The 21194-nt window shown below is 46.6% G+C and overlaps 1 protein-coding gene across 1 annotated transcript in view; it reads left to right on the forward strand.

Annotated features, from left to right (window-relative positions):
- Nucleotides 1–21194, forward strand: part of MYO5B (myosin VB) — a 403095-nt gene that overhangs the window by 345473 nt on the left and 36428 nt on the right. The window contains exons 24-29 of the mRNA XM_030810458.1: nucleotides 1256–1404; nucleotides 2451–2570; nucleotides 4497–4637; nucleotides 8081–8146; nucleotides 15882–16121; nucleotides 16925–17025. Coding sequence (XP_030666318.1) covers nucleotides 1256–1404; nucleotides 2451–2570; nucleotides 4497–4637; nucleotides 8081–8146; nucleotides 15882–16121; nucleotides 16925–17025 — 817 coding nt within the window. The remainder of the gene's footprint in view (nucleotides 1–1255; nucleotides 1405–2450; nucleotides 2571–4496; nucleotides 4638–8080; nucleotides 8147–15881; nucleotides 16122–16924; nucleotides 17026–21194) is intronic.

Genomic DNA, 21194 nt, shown 5'->3' on the forward strand with positions numbered 1-21194 from the left:
GTACCAAAGCACTTGAGTTTTATTTGGGGTTTTAATCTCTTTTCCTCACTGACTTCCCCAAAGACTCCTAACAAGTGTGCAGTTAGACTACCGCCTACAGTGGGGAAAGGATTTTAATAGAGGAAGATGAAGAAAGAATAATGACCTTTAAGATCCCGCTAGGACATTTGGCCTCAAGAGTCTAAAGAGGTGAGACACGTATAATGGGCAACATAGTACATGAGACTTGGAGTCAGGGAGGCCCGCACTTGAAGCATGATTCTGCCGTTTGCTTCTGTATGGCCTTGAATAGGCTTTCAGTTCGTTCATCTACTACATGGACATGAAGATCCAGACATCGGGGGGCTCATGGGGGGAATGAGGAAGAGGCTGCACGTGAAGTGCTTAGGAGGGTGCATGACATGCAGCGAGTGCTCAGGAGCTGTCGTCATGCTGTGTCCATCCATGCATCATGGTTTCTTCTACCCAGTGGGTCATCTGTTAATGTTTACTGAAGAAAGGGTCTTGAATCAGATCCCAGGTCAGCCTCTCTCAAGTGCCCCCCAGCTCCTGGGCTGCCATCAGTCCCCATGTGCCACTCAGCTGTGGAGGAGCAGGGGGAGTCCACAGACCCCAGTTTCTGCTCCAACTGACTGTGATTTTGAGCAAATCCCCTTCTCCCATCCTCAGGTTCCTCATTCATGTCACAAGAGGATGGAACCACATGACCTCACAGTCCTACCCAGTATCACATCTTTTTGAAAATGTGAACTGTTTTTAAATGTCCTTTTAAAACACTTTTCTGTCCATTAATGTGAATAAGTTTTGGCAGGGGAGTAGCCCATCCTTTTCTGTTTGCCTTCCCTCCTTTTACCCCAGTCGCCTTTAATCTCCCTGCACTCCTAAGAACTGAAAGATCAGGACTAGGAAAGGAATGTGGAATAAGCCCTCATTCTTCCAGGAATGCTGCCAGCAATTGCTGTGACAGTTGGCAGAAGAGAGGCTGGGGCATCAACTGAGGGAATTCTCACCTATGCTGCCAACCTCTCTCTCCCCATTCCCTGAGAGCAGGGTCTTTCTCTCCCTCTCTGAAGACTAAGCCAGAATAATGAGACTCACCTTTGCTCTGCAGTAGGTGAGGAGCATAATAGATTCATCAAGAGCCTCTGATGAGCTCGTCATGGGCAGCCTCTTAACAAGAGATTAATCAGAAAGCATGAGTCAATACATGTGAGGGAATCTATCCAGAAAAACAGCTTAGCGTGTTGCTTTCCAGATGAATTTGCCCAGAACTCTGTGAAGGAAAATCTCCTCATGAAGAAAGAACTGGAGGAGGAGCGATCCCGGTACCAGAACCTTGTGAAGGAATATTCACAGTTGGAGCAAAGATATGACAACCTTCGGGATGAGATGACCATCATAAAGGCAAGGGGGGTGCTTCTGCTGTGCCATGGCATGGGTCCCCGGCTCCTGTCCAGCTTCTGACCCCGTAATCTCAGGCACTGCTTTCTGATATTTGATGCTCAGTCCATGTGTCATATGTGCAGCACTTGCCATTACTGCAGACAGGCAAAAGTAGCTGGGCTGGGTGATTCATTCCTACTGACAGCTCCTTTTCCAACTTTGGGGTCATGAAGATCTCAGTTATGAGTTTAAGGAACATTCCACCCAAGTGTGCTATCTTTCCTGTTTCCTGTTATGGGAACATTCCTGTGTTGAGACAGTAATGGGGTGTGGGAGTTCTCAGCTTCATTAGTGTGTGTGTGGCAGAGAGACCCACAAGGGCCTGATAGTGTCTCCTAATCTGATGAGATGCAGTATACATAGAGACAATTTTATGACATTTTAGGATCTGTCATTCTTTTTTACCCCATGTAAACATTTCCTCCAGAAATGAGTATTCAAACAAGATGGAGTAAGTTAATTGCATAGAAGCCAGGAAGAAAAGCTGAATAGGAACATCCAGAGAAGTCTAAAATTGTCCTACCAAACTCAGTTTTCACACTGACAGCCAAATCAGATGCAGGAAAAAAAAAAAAGTATTTTTAAATGAACAGTATAAATGGTAAACTATTTTTAATATGCTACTATTTTCATAAAATTTGGGGAGTGCAAGTTGAAGGGAGGGGCCATTCTGGGCAGGTGTGGAACATTCCTTTCAAGGGAGAAGTGGGTAATGTGACTGCCTTTGTGCGAGAGTGAAAGGTTTTTCCAGGACTTCTCGGAGAAATTGACCCAAGTGTTAGGAATTTGCATTTCATTAAGAGATGAAAAGTGGATGACTACAGTAAGAACTGTAGGTGAAATGTTTCATAGGGCTAGCTCTATTTAGCCATCATTCCAAGAAGCAATGATACCTATTCTTGTTGACAAATTAGGCAGAAGGATAACTCTACGGCCTGCCACCATGAGAGGTAAATTCTCATGAACATTAGTTCCTAATGAGCTATCACATTTTTTTTGTTGAACAGCAAACTCCAGGTCATAGGCGGAACCCATCAAACCAAAGTAGCTTAGAATCTGACTCCAATTACCCCTCCATCTCCACATCTGAGATCGGAGACACTGAGGATGCCCTCCAGCAGGTGGAGGTGAGTGATGCAGGCTCTTGGGTACTGTCCTCCTCCAGAGGGAGTATTTTTTCTGTGTGGAACTGTCCAAGAGAAATTTACTCTCCTGCTGGTGGTGACCAGAGTGCCCAGGGGCTAATTCTCAAGAGCAGGATCACTTGGACTACAGTGGATTTAGGGACAGTTCTCTGTAGTTAACACTTACTGTGCAAAGCAATACATTATTGTTCACCTTATGCCCTATCCAGAAAGGAAAGAAGAAGGTGGATCTCTGATTCCTCTTGAAAAAACAAGAAACTGATGCAGAGAGGTGAAATAGGTGGTTTAAGAAGGAACAGCTAAGTCATTAAAATAGATACAACTTATCCCCACTTAATATCATAGTGCATATAGTAATATCAATAAATACACAAGCAAATTGCCCCCTCACTTAGAAGCTGGATAAAACTCAGAACAACAAAAAATATTTGGAATGAAAGTATGCTGGGTGACTGTATCTTTGTTGGTAATAGCCTCTTAGTCAGTCACTAAATATACCACACAGTGGACTGTGTGGTCTGTGTATAATTTTGTCAAAGGTACAAAAGATACAATTTTTCCTCTTGCGTTTGAAAAGAAAATCACACGCACATGCGCGCATGCGTGCACACACACACACACACAACCTTGTAAAGTATGTGGAAATAACATGGAGGAGAGACAGAACAAAAACAAATGGGTTTGGAGCCGTTCTTTGTGCAGGATCTGCTGGTCAGTGCTAGAGAAACAGTGGTGACTGAGCCAGAGAAGTCCCTGCCCTCATCTGACAGAGCTAGTCAATGAGCAGTTAGGGAAGAAACATGCGATATGATTGCAGGTCCTGCTAAGTGCTATAAAGAAAAATAAGAGACCATGAGCAATAGAGAATCCTGGAGCAGAGGGTGGAGGGAGAGAAGGAGGTCTCCAGGACTGAAGATCTCCTCTCTGTTGTGCGGTTCTGCATGGCTTGCTGCCTGCCGGATGCACTTAGTAAGCCTTGCATAAGTGCTGGCTTGAGATGCTTGGCTTTGCATTGCGGTCTTCTAAGTCTAGGCCCCTGGAGGTTTCAGTCAGCCTCAACTCCAGGCTTTTCACCCTGGTGTTTGTATGTGTGACTATCTACACCTAGACATAAGCACTGTCATCACTGGGTTTATGTTCTTTAAGGAAGCCAAGACTGGTCCAGTGCTGGTTAAACATGAAGCACTGGTGGAACCAGTGCTCATTAAATCCTGGAGAAACCAAATTATATTGTCTCACATGTACATACATGTGCTTAAAAATCCACATGGATGTGCTCATACACATTACCCATTCACAGGCAGATACACGTGTTTGTACACTCCTATCCCCACGCATTAGAGTCCTGGAGGGCAAACTCAGGCGTGAATCCAAAAGGAACAGAATCTGGGAAATGGATGCTTTAAGATCCGTTGGATAAATAGGTTCCAGGGCAGAGCAAGCATTGATTCCATTTGAAGATGCAATCAAGCGATGGCTGACAGCACATTGCAGTGATTGGTAACCACGTTGATTCTTCATCAGCAAGTGCTATGTCTCAAGTTCTATAGTTTCTCTGGTGTGAGACCATTTTCCAGAAGTGAGCTCTTTTAACTTCCAGAGAAAATGCCTGTGTTTTTATCCATTTGTTCTTGGAATATATGATTGGTCATTTTAAGTGGCTCACACAGGAGGAATATAAATGGCTGAGACTCAGATGTTATCTGGACAGAAAATGAGCCTGGAGCACCAACTGTGATATGAGAAATGTTAGTTGGTTGTCATTGGCTTTGTATTTGAGATGTAAATTGATGTTTGGGAGGAGAGAGGAGACAGATGGCTGATAGAGAGGGAGGCAGTGAAGTGCTGTGTGTTCCCTAAGGCATGTATTTAGGAAAACCTTTTTTCTGCGCCTGTCTTCCTTTGAAGGAAATTGGCCTGGAGAAGGCAGCCATGGACATGACGGTCTTCCTGAAGCTGCAGAAGAGAGTACGGGAGCTGGAGCAGGAGAGGAAGAAGCTGCAAGTGCAGCTGGAGAAGAGAGAACAGCAGGACAGCAAGAAAGTCCAGGTACGTGAAGGGGCTGCAGTGCTCTTATGGTGCTTGGATGAGAGAACAATCTAGCTGATGTGTCCAGGGCTCATGTGGCATGTGTGACCACATGGGATTGTGCTCCTGCTAAGTCTCAGAGGGCTCCTCCTTAGTGCATTGGAGTCATGCTGAGTCTTCTCTGAGTGCCCCTACACCACCCTGCTGAACTGGAGTAAGCTCCCTCGTGCCCCGGGTTTCCGCTGGTGAAGCTAGGGGGAAGTCTGTGGCATCATCACCTACTTGCAAAGAGGGAAGCTCCCTGCCAGGAGGACCAGGGTGTGGAATAAGAGTGTAAATACAGCAGAAGTCAAATGTTCACAGAGATAACCTATCGCCCTTTCATACCTGGGATCTTGCGTGGGCTTGGGTTCAGCCTTTTTGGGTCAGAGGCAGACTGAGGGTGTGTCACTCACCCTCCTCTCTCATGGCTGCACCCTTGCCTCAGTCCAGATTATCAGCAGCCTCTTGGGTCTAGAAAGGATATTGTTTGAAATCTTAGTAGCCCCAAAAGTAATTGTTCCATCTCAAGGAACCGTTGGGCCCCCATGCTGCATTCAGAACTATGCCAATGCCAGGCATGTAGTAGGTACACAAAATGTTCATTAAAGGACAGCAGATAACAATATAAGAGAAATCCCCAGCCACTGAGGAATGTAAATGTTATGAGGAATTTAGATGTTATGTGTGGGCAAACCAGACATAACACAGGTGAAAAGTAAAAAAATAACATTGGTAGCACTTAAATAAATGCAAGTTGAGTGCAAACAGGTTGGTGCCATAGGAGTAGAGAATCCATTGACTATAGCAGTGCTAAGGAGGAAAGAACCATTTGTTTCTTTGGAGATAGAAGGACCACTTCTAAAGGGTACAAGGCCAATTCTGCCATGGGTTATACCATCAGCTGACCTCATAGTGGGTTTGAAAAAGACCTTTGGTATGTTCTCAGGCCTGAATTATTAACTGTGGAGTTTGACACCTACCCCATGTTCTCAATCCCTACCCCTTCCCTCACTTCTGTGTCCAGTCATTTTTTGCACCACCTGTATTCCCTTTGCAATCAATTGTGTTACAGATTCTGATCTATATTGCTAGCAAATTCTTGTTTTTTTTCTCCCTGAGCAGTAAGTGGGGAGGTAAATCTTGCCGATGGGTTTAAATCTCTCAGGTGGATTTGGTTCAGAATGGAAAGTGAAAAGATTAGGTTTCTAAATGACTCATTGAATTGGAAGGAAAGCTGCCCTGACAGGCAAGTGCAAATCAAATCTATGAAAAGCTACACAGATAACATCAGGCGGTGCCTGATGTACAAGTTCTTGGCCTATCCAGCTGTACCTAAAGATTCATTCTCCAGGCTCCCCACTGCAGACATGCCAACTAATTTTGGAATCTTGGCTTTAGAACTTCTCTGGATACCAAATAAAAAAGGGTATCTTTTTCCTCCAAAATAACCACTGAACAATAGTTAGAACTCTAGGCTTGGGCCATAGCTCTGTCATGTATATTAAGGATCTCTCTTTAGGGAGAATGGCCTTGTTTCTGACAGTTTAAGGAAGGAAAGGCAGGAGTGGGTTGGGAGAGGGTATGGGATCCCTCTACAGCACCCTGAAATGGAGCTTTTGGAGGTCAAGTTCTTGGATTCGCTGTTGGTCCAAAGAGGGATCCTGAACTACCTGGGTCTTCATTCTGGAGAGAGATGGCTCAGGTCTCAGCTGCAGAGAGAGGCCATGCACTGAGTGAGGAATGGCAGGGAAGCCCGTGGGATGTACCATCAGTATGGGAGTGACTGAGGCGCCGTGAGGGTGGGTCCTCTATGACAGTCAGTGCATTTGACCTCCCACCCAGCCACCTCCCTTTCTCAAGCCTGACAAAGTCACCTTGGCCAATAGGGTGATTCCTATGGGCTTCCCACTTACAAACATGACTGCCAGCCCATCTTAATAGAGCCCCTTGAGTCTAAGTAGGTGATCTCCATTTTCTGAGAATCTAATGTACTCAATATCATCCATGGACACATGGCAAATCCATGCTACATAGAACACAAGTACAGAACTCTCACCGGAGCAGCAGGTTGAATGTGGACCCTGGACAGCCGTAGCCACCTGTACCACTGGTGGTGGTGGAGGCAAAACAGACACTGGTACCTTGGAGGGGTTTTAACCCCAGGTTGCAGGGCTGGAAACAGTGCGGTAAGTGTAGGCATCCTTCAACTGGGAGTAGTACAGGAGATGCTCAGATCCTGTTCCTGTTTCCAAGCCTGGGGCATGCTAGTGCATCCACAGCGGGAGGACTTAACACTGCTAGCTAGCATGTAGGTAATCTCATTAAGTGATCTGTCCATTTTTACCTCCAAAAATCCATCTTATTCAGGGACTATCACACTACTTGAAATTGCTTCAAGTAGTTAACCATTTATGAAGCTGTTTCTACCCCTTCTTATTGGCAATTTAAGTCTAATAGCAGCTAAATAACTGAGGAATTATTTGCTCAGCTGAATCCTAGTGAGTTGTTATTCCAGAAATTGCCATAGACAAGCACTAGCTTTGGAGTTCTGATGTCAGACAGCATTACAGAGTGTTGGGGGCCATCTCTACTACCTGCGGTAGTGTCATGGAGGAAGCAGCTCTCTGCAAGGTGCTTAGAGTTTAGTTGGGAAACAACACACTGGGGAGCTTTCCTCCCTCATAAATTGGAACGTAACTTGTTAGCCTTGTTACTAGAGACGTAGTTTTACAGTGTGTGTTAGCTTCCTAGGGCTGCTGAAACAAAACACCACAAACTGGATGACAAAACCAAAAATTCATTCTCTCAGAGGTCTGGAGGCCAGAAGTCAGAAATCAAGGTGTTGACAGCCCGTGTTTTCTTGAAGGCTTTAAGGGAGAATTTGCTTCATGCCTTTCTCTCAACTTCCCATGTTTCCGGCCATCCTGGTGTTCCCTGCCTGGCAGCTGCATGGCTTCAGCCTCTGCCTCCATCTTCACATGGTCATCTTCCCTGTGTCTTCTTCCGACTGGATTAGTGTCCACCCAAATGACCCCAGCTTAACTTGATTACATCTGCAAAGACCCTATTTGCAAATAAGGTCACATTCACAGTTTCTAGGGGTGAGGACTTCAGAATATCTTTTGGGGGGCAAAATTCAAGCCATAACACAGTGCTATACATATTCAACCTATATGTGCCTGTGGGGACCATGTGAGTGAAGGTGGGGATGGGGACAGGAGGGAGGTGTTGATGGAGCACTTCATGGTAGGCTGGAGTGTTGAGCTGCACTTTGAAGGTGGGAAGGAAGTGGACTTGTGGAGGGTGGGGATGTTGGGTATTCACGCACAGGCAGGATGAGCAAGTTTGACCACAGTTGGAAACACCTCTGTGGAATATCTTGTTCGAGGTCCGCGCTTATCTTTGTGTCTCTATCCATGCAGGCGGAACCACCACAGACTGACATAGATTTGGACCCGGATGCAGATCTGGCCTACAATAGTCTGAAGGTAAGATTCTTGGGGGACAGGCTTCCTGGAACGCTTCCCCGGCAGAGGGCAGATGACAAATCTGGGCATCAGGAAATCAGGCCCTGAGCCCCAGTCTGCTAACAAGGAGAGCCATAAGCAGGTAGCTTCCCTTTTCCATGCTGTAGTTTCTTCCCCTTTGGAATGAAGAAAAATTTGTATCTACTACAGAAATAATAAATACGTGACCTACCCAATACAATTTCAGTTAAAATATGGCCATTAAAAATCACTTAGGAAAAAAATCAAGGCTTGCATGGGCAGACATAGGGCAGAGGGATCTGCCAGTGTGTCCTCTGCTGGCACGCAGGGAGACAGTGTGGTAGAACAATGGGAGGTGAGCGGGTCTCACGTCAGAGAGGAATACGCAGAAAAGGGGCTTCAGAAGAGGCCCACCCCATTCCCATCCTCAAAGACGTGGTAATGTGGGAATTTAGCCTACCTGCCAGTCACTTACAGGACTACAAATAACTCTGGCTGGTTGGTCTGAATGTAGTGAGTTATCTCAATGGACTGTTCACAGTCTGTTACAGATAGAACTCCTTGTTCTATTCCTTCCCCTGTCTTACTGCTGCACCTGACTTGTCAAAAAATAAATAACTCTGGTAACAGCTACATTGCCCAGGAGAACAGCCTTGAATCATTCCCATGGCTTATTTCTAATTTTTTAAAGTGTGGTAAAATACACAAAAAATTTACCATCATAATTAACCCTTTTTAAGTGTACAGTTCAATGGTATTAAATACACTCATAATGTTATGCTAGCATCTCACCAGCACTTATCTCCATAACTCTTTTCATCTTTTAAAACTGAAGCTCGTACCCATTAACAACTCCCCAGTTCCTCCTCCCCCAACCTCTGGCAACCACGATTATACTTTCTGTCTCTGCATTAGACAACTCTGGGTTCCTCAAATAAGTAGAATCGTATAGTATTTTTTTTGTAATTGGCTTATTTCACTTAACATTTATGTCCTGATGGTTGATCTCTATTGTAGCATGTGTCCATCTTTTAAGACTGTGTCCCATTGTGTGTATAGGGATCACACTTTGCTTATCCATTTGTTAGACATCTGGGTTGCTTCTCTGTTTTGGCTATTGTGAATAATGCTGTACTGAACAGGGATATACAAGTATCTCTTTGAGACCCTGCTTTCAGTTCTTTTAGGTATATACCCTGAAGTGGAGTTGCTGGATCATGTGGCCATCCTATTGTTAATTTTTTGAGGAACTGCTATACTGTTTTCCATAGCAGCTGCACCATTTTGCATTCCCACCAGCAGTGCACAAGGGTTCCAGTTTCTCCACATCCTTGCCCACACTTAGTATTTTCTTTTCTTTTCTTTTCTTTTTTTGATAGTAGCTATTCTGATAGGTGTAAGGTGATGTCTCATTGTAGTTTTGACTTGCATTTTCCTAATAGTTAGTAATACTGAGCATCTTCTCATGTGTTGATTGGCCATTTCTATGTAGTCTTTGAAGAATGTCTTTTCAGTCTTCTGCCCATTTCTGAATTACGCTGTTTGGAGTTTTGTGTTGAGTTTTAGGAGTTCTGTACATATTCTAGATATTAATCCCTTATCAGATACATGATTGGCAAATGGTTTCTCCCATTCTGTGGGTCATCTTTTTACTCTGATAGTGTCTTTTGGTGTACAAAATGTTTAAATTTTCATGAAGTCCAATTTGTCTATATTGTTGCCTGTGCCTTTGGTGTCATGTTTAAGAAATCGTTGTCAAATCTGATGTCATAAGGCTTTTGCCCTATGTTTTCTTCTGAGAGTTTTACAATTTTAGGTCTTACATTTAGGCCTTTGATCCACTTTGAGTTAATCTTTGTTGAAGATGTGAGGTAAGGGCCCAACTTAATTCTTTTGCTGTGGATGTCTAGTTTCCCAGCACCATTTGACTTTTTAAACAACCACGGCCACAGAGATGGCATAGGAGGGTGTGTCATAGAGATGTCCTTCTGGAGTTGTTGATTAGACTTACTTTCCTCATGTGATATTCCAAAGATTCAAAACCCTCCAAGGAGCCTGGGAGTCTTTCAGTGGGATAAATGCGTGCAGCAAGGGGACTTCTGCATGCCAGCCTTCACCCGCCTTTCCCAAGGGAGGCTTAGCCCCTGGGGATGAAGATGAGCATGTGAACTATTATAGGTAGCACTTTCGGGGCATCAATCCCACCCATCCTTTTAGAACTAATGAGAGGGGCCCAGTAGTTTCCCAGGAGTAGATGTGGGACTGATGGCATCAGCATCACTGAGCTTGCTGGAAATGCAGATTCTCAGGTCTCCTCCCAGACTTGCTGAATCAGAAGCTTGGGATAGGGCCCAGCCATCTGTTTTGACAAGCCCTGCAAGGGATTCTGTTGCCCACTTACGTCTGAGAACCACTGTACTATCCTACCCACGAAACTGCCTCCCAGACTCCTGCATTAAAATCAGCGCAAAAACTCCTCCTCCCATTTAGCTGTCCTTGAGGAAGATGCCCCTTCTTGATTTTACAGGCCTCGTCTCCACTGCCAAGCATGGGGCCTGGCACAGAGAGGGCACAATAAATATTTGTCTTAAACTGCCACAAGTCTAAATAGCTGCTCCACTCTGCTGCTGTTGACTTAGGCCAGGATTCTGAGGGTGTGAGACCTGATTTTCCCAGCATTGTCTCTGATGAAATGATTTTACCTGTGGGCCTTGTCACAGAGGCTGGTCCTGGGGACCCCTGGGGTTAAAATTACCCACTGTAAGGAAGCACTCATGTTGAAGAGGCTGGCTTGGGTGCTTCTCAACCAGGTCCAGCCCAGACTTTCAGGGGACTTTACTACCACTTACTAGTATTTTTTATAATAATGGAAATTGGGCTTTTAGGCAGAACACAGTCAGCTTATATTTAGTGAGCTCCCGCTGTGCACATCCCTCCTGAATGCTCTGAAGTGTGCAAAGGGATGGGAAGTGTACTGTGCCCTCCAAAAGTATAGACTGTACCTGAGCAGCTAAGTCAAAGCGCTAAGATGATGAGTTGACACACCTGGCCACTCAGCTGCCTCTTCCAACCTGATCCTTATTCAGTTGGATTTGAAAAAGCTGCCCACAGGTACATGCATGAGATGAGGCTACTCTAGGAAGACCCCTTGACAAGTAGTGATTTTTTGCTTAAACCCTTTTACCAGAATTTTAGAAATTTCTGCTGATCCTTCTGGAATGCAAAAAGTAACTGCAGCTCTCAGCAGAAGCACATTGACTACGTGCCCTGCACAAGGCTTAGGTGCCCCCATTTGGGGTAAGGTCATGTAGAAGGGTTCTCAGGGCCAGTCACTCCTGCAGAGCATTGTCCCCGGAGGCCTGAGTAGGGTGGATGGAAGATGGGTCTCCCTGCAGTGACTATTAGCCCCGGCCAGTGTGCAAAAGCAGAGGAGAATGAGTGGTAGGGATGGTGAGGGCAGGAGGGGTGGCTCTAGGATCAGCAGAGGGGGAAGCTCACCATTCCCTCGTGCCTGAGACAGGCCTGGTAGCCAAAAGGAGCCATGACTATGCTGACCTGGAAGCTGGCTGGGCAGACAGACCCTGCTTACAGCCAGCAGCAGTGTTGGTTTTTCTTTATCGACCTGCTATCAGCCAGAGCTGGATTCAAATCAGGAGATGGTACCCACTGACTCAGAGTTTGTGCAAGAATGATAGAGAACTAAGAGTCCAGCTTGGCACTTAAACACTTTTCACCTCAACTGACTATCCAGCCATTGGCTTATCCAATGTTGAACGTGCATCAGAAAAGACTCAACTGAGAAAATCCTTTGAGTGTTTTTTTTTCTCCTTAATGTATCCTTTTTATAGACATTTTTCATTTTATTTGTAAATTTATTAATTCTGTTCGTGTTAGAAAAATTTTAAAATACAAGAAAATTTAGAGAATTTTTTAAAAATCCATATTCCTCCCACTTAAAGGCAGTCTTTGATATTATTTGGATATTTATTTCTAATGCTTTTTATATGCATATTTATATAGTTGTTTTATATATAATTTTTATTCTGCTTTTTTTCTCACTATAACGAGCATTTTTCTACGTCTTTGTACACATGATTTCCATGGTTGATTAGAATTTTATGACAGGATTATCACAATTATCCATTCTCTACCTGATGAATATATTCTCATGTTTTACTTTTATAAATAATCCTGTGATGAAACTAGGCTTTTTTTGAGAGAGAACTGGACTGTCCATTTTATTAAAATTCCTCATAATTTTAAAACAAACTGTTTCCATTACTGTTTACTGTGGCTAGATTTGTGAGAGCCATTTTCACAACTTTAGCTTGTTTTATGGAACACAGATCAGTTTTACTGGTTTAAAATCTTACAAAGTTATAGAATGGTGGTATAGTGTTAACTATATATAGAATTTCAATGAACCCTTATTCAAAATTGTGCCACCTCCAGTGGTAACGCTCATCCCGCGTGAACTATCTACTTTGTAGTGGTCATCCTCATAGGGTGCTTTCCAGGGATGGACTGAAGTTTAAGAAACAGACACCCAAACTCTCTACAGAAAGGTTTCCTGCCCAGTCCAATGTCCAGCTAACCTAGGGCTACCCAGGGACAGGAAATCAGAAGCATGCGGTGTGCAGGGCTCAGCCTCAGCACACTCTCCTAGGGTGGTTTCACCCCCACCCACCCACACATCCTCCCAAGACTTCAGTCCTCACCAACATACTGGTCCATCTCTAGCCCATAATTCCAACTGCTCACTGTGCCGTGGGGACTACAGCTGCACACATCTGAACCCTGAAACCCCATCTTGTCTCAATAGATGACACACGTCACCCAAGCATCTAGACTTCCTTCCCACTCACTTCCCACATCCAAGCGGTCTCCAGGTCTTGACAATTCCACCTCCTAAATCTCTGCATCTCATTCACATCTCCCTCTGCTCCCTGCCATGGGCCATGCCACGTTGTACTCCAGCCAAGTGGCCCATCTCCCCATGGAAACCAGGGAACCCCTTCTGAAGCTCTGCGATGACCAGTTCACTGCCTTTTCCTGGATCCAGCTCCCTTCCCTGGGTTTTGGAATCTCTTGACCCCCACCCCCGCTGCTCTGCCTTCTGCATGACAGCATTTCCCCGGCAAGTCCTGCTTGTTCTCCTTCTCTGAGGCCTTTGTACCTGGAGGCCTCTTGTCTGCCTTTTTCACATAGCTAGCTGCTCCTGTCCTTTAGCTGTCAGTTGTTCCCTCCCCTTACCCTCTGGCCCTACCCCTCTGAGTCAGTGGATGGCATTCTTCTGTGTTCCCCAGTCACTCTGGATTTACTCGTGTCATGGTGTGTTCCAGGCTGCAGTGCCATGATCTGTACTTTAGTGTAATTGGTAGGTTCTAAGCAGGTGTTGTGCCTGTAGCACCTCGCACAGTGCCTGGCCTGAAGAAGGTAGATGATGAAGATTGGTGGGAGGCAGGGTTGGGGAATGGGACTCCCTTATTCTCCAACTGAAATGGCATAGCATTTGGGTGCATCAAAAATATGTCTTTCACACAAATTCATCTGTTTCCATTTATACGAGGTACCTAGAAGGGTCAAACTCAGAGACAGAAAGTAGAATGATGGTTGCTGCAGATAAGGAGCAGGGATGGGGAGTTAGTATTTCATGGGGACAGAGTTTCAGCTGGAGAAGGTGAAAAAGTTCTGGAGATGGATGGTGTGGATGGTTGCACAACATAAATGGACTTAATGTCACTGAAATGTGCATGTAAAAATAGGTAAGATGGGGCCGGGCATGGTGGCTCATGCCTATAATCCCAGCACTTTGGGAGGCCGAGGCAGGCGGATCACGAGGTCAGGAGATCGAGACCATCCTGACTAACATGGTGAAACCCCATCTCTACTAGAAATAAAAAAAAAAAAAAAAAAAAAATTAGCCAGGCATGGTGGTGGGCGCCTGTAGTCCCAGCTACTCAGGAGGCTGAGGCAGGAGAATGGCGTGAACCTGGGAGGCGGAGCTTGCAGTGAGCTGAGATCACGCCACTGCACTCCAGCCTGGGCGACAGAGCGAAACTCCATCTCAAAAAAATAAATGAATAAAAATAGGTAAGATGGCTAATTTTGTGTTTTATATTTTTTACCACAATAAAGCATGCATATTCTTTTGGCACTGTTGACCAGAAAGGATGATGAGGGAATGGTAGTGAGCCTGTGGGGGAGGAGAGGGGAGTGGAGAGGAGAGGTGATGGGTAGGGGACCAGTGGGGTATGGTTAGGGGAGATGGTGTCCAGGAATGCTTAGAGAATGGGATAAATAGAAATGTCACAGATGTGCCCTGGGTAGAAATCCTTGAAAAACAGCCAGAGCTTTCACCCAACCTGGCTCTCTTTGTCTTGAGGCACAATCTCACAGCTGAGTAGGGCTTGGCGTGGCTGTCAGCACAGGCACCCAGCCGACAGCTGTCACCGAGCTCAGTTCTGGCCTATCAAGGCTGGAGGAAACCTTAGCCACCAGCTGTTCTCACTCCCTTAAGCCACACCTGAGGAGGCTAAGTTTCCAGGACTGTGCAGTGTGCACTTTGAGCCAGGAGGGGACCCAGGGCTGCCTCCGCACCCAGTGCTCCTCTAGCATGTGACGCTGGCTCTCCTGAGGATGACCTTGGCTGCCAGAAGATCGCCCAGGCACTGAGGGGATCCTTAACTCCTGAACTTAGTAAATAGACTCACCATAGGCTTGGTGACTCATCAGTGATCATTATTAATCACCTTACTTTGGGGCCCTCATCATGTCTGCAGAGTTATCTCTGTGCATGGTTCTAAATCTTCTGGAAATCACCACATATATGGTGGAGTCATGGGGGCGCCCTGGACCAGGAGTCGGGAGCCCTCCCCCTCCCTGGGCTCAGCTTCCTCACTCAGCAAATCAAGAGATTCATTCTCCCCAGCGGTCTCCTGGTTCCCTCATGCTATGGCTCTGTAACAAACATGCAACCAATGCATACTCATCCACATCTTTGGGTTTCCTTTGGGAAATTTTGAATCTCATGTATCCCAGGGTCCTGCTGGCAGTTTGTGTGTGATCATCAGACTTCATCTCAAACACAAAGTTAAATGTACTACCCAGAAAATATGAAGTATGTTCCAAAGTTGAGTTCCAATAGCACATTCGATTCTGTATGTAGGTATTTTTCCTCTGCTGACAGTGACAGTTGGTGGCTTTCTATATGACCAAAACAACAAAACTGTGTCTCTGGTGTATCTTCCAAGTCTAATTAGTCGAGGACAAAAATGATGCTTCCTGAAAAATAGGGGGCAAGGGGTTCTCTGGGCAAATAAATTTAGGAAATCCTGCATTCTTGTATCTTTTCTTGGAAAGTCACAAAGCGTGTGAGCATATTTGGATTCTAGGAATTCTTATGTTTACTGTATGTCATTTAAAATTGTGAGCCCAGCATTTCCACAAGGAAGAGTTTCACAGCCAAACGTGTTTAGAAACACAAACACTGTTGAATCACTTCGGAGACTGCCGCTCTGGAGGCATTGTGCAGGTGCTTCACGCTTGTGACTTGAAGTCATGAGTTCACATCCAGGCCCCAGCTTTGACTGCTTGCTGATGGCAGTCAGAACTTTCCATGTGTTTCAACGTTTAAAGAACGAAGTTTTCCAGTGGACAGGAGGAGGGGAGGCCCACACAGGGAGAGGGTCCTACGGCAGGGAGTAATGGCAGCGACCCTTGGGCTGTCTTCCAGAGGCAAGAGCTGGAGTCAGAGAACAAAAAGCTGAAGAATGACCTGAATGAGCTGAGGAAAGCCGTGGCCGACCAAGCCACGCAGAATAACTCCAGCCACGGCTCCCCAGACAGCTACAGCCTCCTGCTGAACCAGCTCAAGCTGGCCCACGAGGAGCTCGAGGTGCGCAAGGAGGAGGTGCTCATCCTCAGGACCCAGATCGTGAGCGCCGACCAGCGGCGACTCGCCGGCAGGAACGCGGTAACAAGATGGCGGCCCGCGGTGGGGCTGCTGAAGGGTGACCCTAGGTGTTTTTTTAATGTATCTTTACCCACGAGGGTCTAAAACCTGAAAGACCAGAGTCTCTCGCTGTGGGGTCTCCTCTAGAAAGGCAGAGCAAAAGACTTGCTGCCCTGTCAGCATGACCTTCCCTGGGGGATGCAGCTACAAGCTTCTAGACTCTTCTGAAGTTATTATGAAGATATTTAATAGGTAACCTCAGGGTGGCCTTTTCACTTCATACCCCTTGCTGTTTGCTTTCTGGAGTGGAGAGAGTCGTTGGTCCTTCTCAGTCCTCCAGGGTCACAAGTCCTTTTCACTGTATTTTCCTAATGTTCTCACTTTCTGGGACAGACTAGAGCCAGAGGGTGGGGACAGAGGCCACGTGGGTCACTCCATGGGCTCTAAAAGCCTGAGCCACTTCTGGGCATGAGCCTCGGGACAGCTGGGGTAAGCAGGTGCTGACGAGTGTGGAGGATTCCAGCTAAACCAGGGTCTACCTGTGTGCTTTGGGCTTGGGTGCTCTCTCCTCCCAGGGGTACCTCCTGGCCATCTTCCCCCACTGCCCCACATGCAGCTCTGTCTCAGCCTGGCCTCGTTGTTCTGTGTCTCTTCCAAGGTGACCTTTTGGAGTCATGTTCCTGGCCTGGGTTTGATTGTGGTTATCTCTGTTCTTTCCAGGCCTTTGTCTTTTCCCAAAGGCATGTTTTTATACCTGTTTGTATATAAAGCCATTTTGTGGTAATTGTTTAACCAGAGTTATTTTTTTATCTGGGGCTTTCTAGGAGCCGAACATTAATGCCAGATCAAGTTGGCCTAACAGTGAAAAGCATGTTGACCAGGAGGATGCCATTGAGGCCTATCACGGGGTCTGCCAGACAAACAGGTAAGGCCGCTGCAGTCAACTTTGCTGGACGAGGCCGCGGAGAAGGGCCCTGCCCAGCCGAGTCTGTCTGGGGTTTTCCTCAGGTGATGACCATGTGCTCAGCATCAGAGAATTATTTATTAGAGGACACGGAAAGACTGAGTCAGAACCCCTGCCCTACTGTTAGCTCAGCAAGGCTCGAGCAACACACTCTCAGCATCTAGAGCCCAGGTCCCCTGAAACGGATTAGGAGAAGGGAGCTTCCCTGGGAAGATGACAGGAGTGGAATAGGAAGGTCTGGCTGAGAACAGCTTTTCTCCTTGAGAGGATGCTGGCTGGGGAGGGGGTGGGGGGTGGCTAACTGGCAGCAGAGAGCTGCTTAGCCACCTGCTGCAATGCCCTTCTCATGCATGCAGTGTGTGTCACACAGTGGGGTCCCACCCTCTGTCATTCAGAACAGATGGAACCCAAGCTGGGCACTTGGGGGTGGAATAGGAGCATTTCACCTCCACCGTCTAAGCCAAAATGAGATCTCCCTGGGTGTGAGTTTAGCAACCACTGTCCCCTCGAAGATGAGCTGAGCCAGGGTTAAGGCAAGCAAGAGTGATTGTCTGAGGGCAGCAGCAGGGCCAAGCGTCGTCAGCAGACAGAACGCAGACCCCCAAGGCAGAGTGTCTGAGAAGGTGCACTGCTGAGTCCACTCCTCATGGTTTAGTAGCGGTCACATGACCGATAGGTGCCTCAGTTGCCTCATCTGTGAACTGGGGACAGCCATAGCGGCATCATTCCTGTGGCTTTGGGGAAGATGGCGTGGGCTCCGATCATCTGTGTAAGGGATTTAGGACAGTGCCTGCCTGTGGTGCGCACATGATGAGTGTTACTGCCGTGATACCGTTGTTATCATCTCTGCTTCCTCACACCCCTGTGGGCACCTATAAAAACGGAGCTGGCTGGCCAAGCATAGTGGCTCACACCTGTAATCTAAGCACTTTGGGAGGCCGAGATGGGCAGATCACCTGAGGTCAGGAGTTTGAGACCAGCCTGGCCAATGTGGTGAAACCCTGTCTCTACTAAAAATACAAAAATTAGCCGGGCGTAGTGGCGGGTGCCTTTAATCCCAGCTACTCGGGAGGCTGAGGCAGGAGAATTGCTTGAACCCAGGAAGCGGAGGTTGCAGTGAGCCGAGGTCACGCCATTGCACTCCACCCTGGGCAACGAGGGCGAAACTGTGTCTCCAAAAAAATAAAAATAAAAAAAGGACGGAGCTGGCCTCTTCCCTGGCTACCTTTCTCTTACCTCAACTAATAGAATGTTGATCATTAAATATTTGTTCAAAATTGGTGAAAACAGCAAACATTTCCCAAAAATGTCAGTAGGTGGCACTGTGAGTGCAACTTTAAGTTTTTTTGCAAGAATGTCACAGAGTCACTGAAGACTTCTGGTGCTTTGATTCCCAGATCTTTTCATCCAGTCCCTCTTTCTGCAGAGGAGGAGACTGAGGCCCGGAGGGGTGGAACAGCTCAGGCCCGCGGGTGGCCTGTGCCTGAGTCAAGGTAGAATCCGCAAGGCTTGAGTCAGGCTGGGGCGGCTTCCAACCACTGGGTAGGTAATCAGAAGTTGAAGGTGGTGTCGCAGGCTCCAGGAGGAAATTAAATTTATTTCAAGAGAGGTATAATTCTTTTCCCTAAAGGAGGGAGAAAAGGAATGAAGGTGACTCAGTGCTAAAACTGGAGTCAAGATTTAGTGATTTTAAATTATCTTGGGTTGAAGATAAGAAATGAGATGAATAAGAAAAAGCCCAGGTGAGCATGTTCTCACTCATAGGTGGGAATTGAACAATGAGAACTCATGGACACAGGAAGGGGAACATCACACTGCAGGGACTGTTGTGGGGTGGGGGGAGGGGGGAGAGACAGCATTAGGAGATATACCTAATGCTAAATGACGAGTTAATGGGTGCAGCAAAACAACATGGCACATGGATACATATGTAACAAACCTGCACATTGTGCACATGTACCCTAAAACCCTAAAGTATAATAATAAAAAAAAAATAAAATTAAAAAAATAAAAAAAGAAAAAAAAAGAAAAAGCCCAGGTGATATTAAAGTAGAAAGGAAGAAGCAGCCATGTGCTTGGTCTGACAAGCGATGTGCATATCTCCCCGATCTTCAGAGCCCTCACCGTTGGCAGCCCCCTTTATTCATGCAGAGGTTGTCAGGGATCCAGACCTCAGTTTAGGTTTTCCCAGGGGCTGCTTAATACCCTGGATTTGTCTTCCTTTACAGCAATAATAATGATGGTGATAAAATAAAAATAGCTTTTATTATATCTTAAAATAATTCTGTTCCCAGCAAGCCTGGCGTACAACAGGAAATTAATAGCCTGTGAAACTGAGTTAAGTACAGAAAAGGAGCCGGCTGCCCTAGGGAGTGGTGGCCTGAAGAGCCAGCTCCGCAGTGTGTGCTGCACCAGGTGCTGTGGAAGTGGCCATGGTGGGCCTGCCTCTCTCCCAGTCTGGTCTTAGCTTTGGGAAGTGTTCATGATTGCTGCAAATCCCAGCATTGAGGGAGGAGAGGCAGGGAACAGGGACCCAACTGGGATTCTGTGGAGCCCATGACAAGGGGATTCCCATTACCATGAGGGCCACCCTGGCAATTGGGGTGCTTTGGAGATAGACAGCTGCTCTGCCTTTCCTACAGTTTTTCTGTAATGGAGAGTTCTACTGTTTAAATATAAATTATATCTACACATGTGTGATTTGTGGGAGATCATTTAGAATTTTGATGACATCTATCCTCTCCCTAGAACAGGTTACACTCATATGCTGAATTTTGCTTAGATTTCTGGGGGCTTCCATCACGTTCCCAGTCATAGCCTCCTTAAGCATTCATGATCCTCAAGTTCAGAACCTTTATCACTTGCTAACCTTCGTAAGTTTATAGAGTTTTGTTTTGGTCCCTATAACTGTGTCTTTTCCCTTGTTTCGAACTCTGGGGAGAGAAGCTATTATTGAGGGTCTGCTCTGAGAGGAGCTGCAGGAATGCGGGTGGCACTTCTGCTTCCACAAAGCTTTCTCCTTTTTTACCTCTAGGAACTAAGAGACACCAGCATCATTATCACCATTTTATATATAGGAAAATGAAGGGGCAAGAGGGCTGTGAACATGAGCTGGGTGCTGGGCAGTTTGTCTTCTTTTCAGGGCTGTATATGGGAGAAGGATGGGGAAGTGGGTTAGGAGGGCACAAGTTGCCACTGCCCTCAGCCCAGCCTCACCTCGGGGTGAGCACTTAAAGTCAGAGTTAGGTAGGGGCAGAAGTGTGGCCAGGGCTCCAGTTGGGCTCTTTGACAGTGCTTCTTTGATTCCTGTCCACTTCTACCCAAGCCTTACCAAGAGTGTAGAACTCCAAAGTGAGACTGGTGCATTCCTGAAGTCCCAGAAAACCTCCTAGCAGCTCCTCTCCACCCAGCAGGTCCCCAGCAAGACAGGAGGCCTCCAGGCATTGCCACCTGGGCTTGGTCGGGTGCACCTGGGATTATTATTCACACCCCCCACCCCGCCCCGCTCCCCGTACACACACCAGGGGCTTGTCCAGGACAGCGGAGATTGTGTTTGACAAGGAACTATGTGCAGTCTCAAGATTTGCTCGGCGCTGTTGGCTCATTTGACCTTGAGCCTCGGCTGCTGTGGGCTGCCTTGCTCAGAATGGCAAAGAAGGCAGGAAGAGCTAGCTTCTGCCCAGCTCCTCCCCCAGAGGGCCCAGCTTTAACCAGTTCTGACTAAGAGCTCTTGGCTTTTTTCAAGGAGGTGATCATTTCCTTATGTTTCCCAAAGTTCTGCTGGTCCTGAGTTGGCAGCACAGTTTGGGTCTGCTGTGATTTCATGGCTGGGTCATATCAATCCACAAACCGTTCACCCTCATGTGGCCAGGCCTAGGGCCTCAGATGTTTCTCTGTTGTTCCTGGCATTTGGAGTGTGCCTTCCATTTCCCAGAGGTCCCAGGGAATATGCTAGGAGGTTGAATAGAAAGCTTGGGTATGAACTAAAGAAGTTAGGCTATCTGTGGAGCCCACAGGGGGCTTTTTAGAACCGGGAAACTGACCATCTCTGAGCTGGCAGGAACCTTATCTGTTTCCTCAGGAAGGCAGGTTCTTAACTGTGGCAGGGCCATGGTTAGTAGATCCTGTTT

Source organism: Nomascus leucogenys, chromosome 4 (assembly GCF_006542625.1).
Source record: "Nomascus leucogenys isolate Asia chromosome 4, Asia_NLE_v1, whole genome shotgun sequence".
In the NCBI taxonomy this organism is placed as follows: Eukaryota; Metazoa; Chordata; class Mammalia; order Primates; family Hylobatidae; genus Nomascus; species Nomascus leucogenys.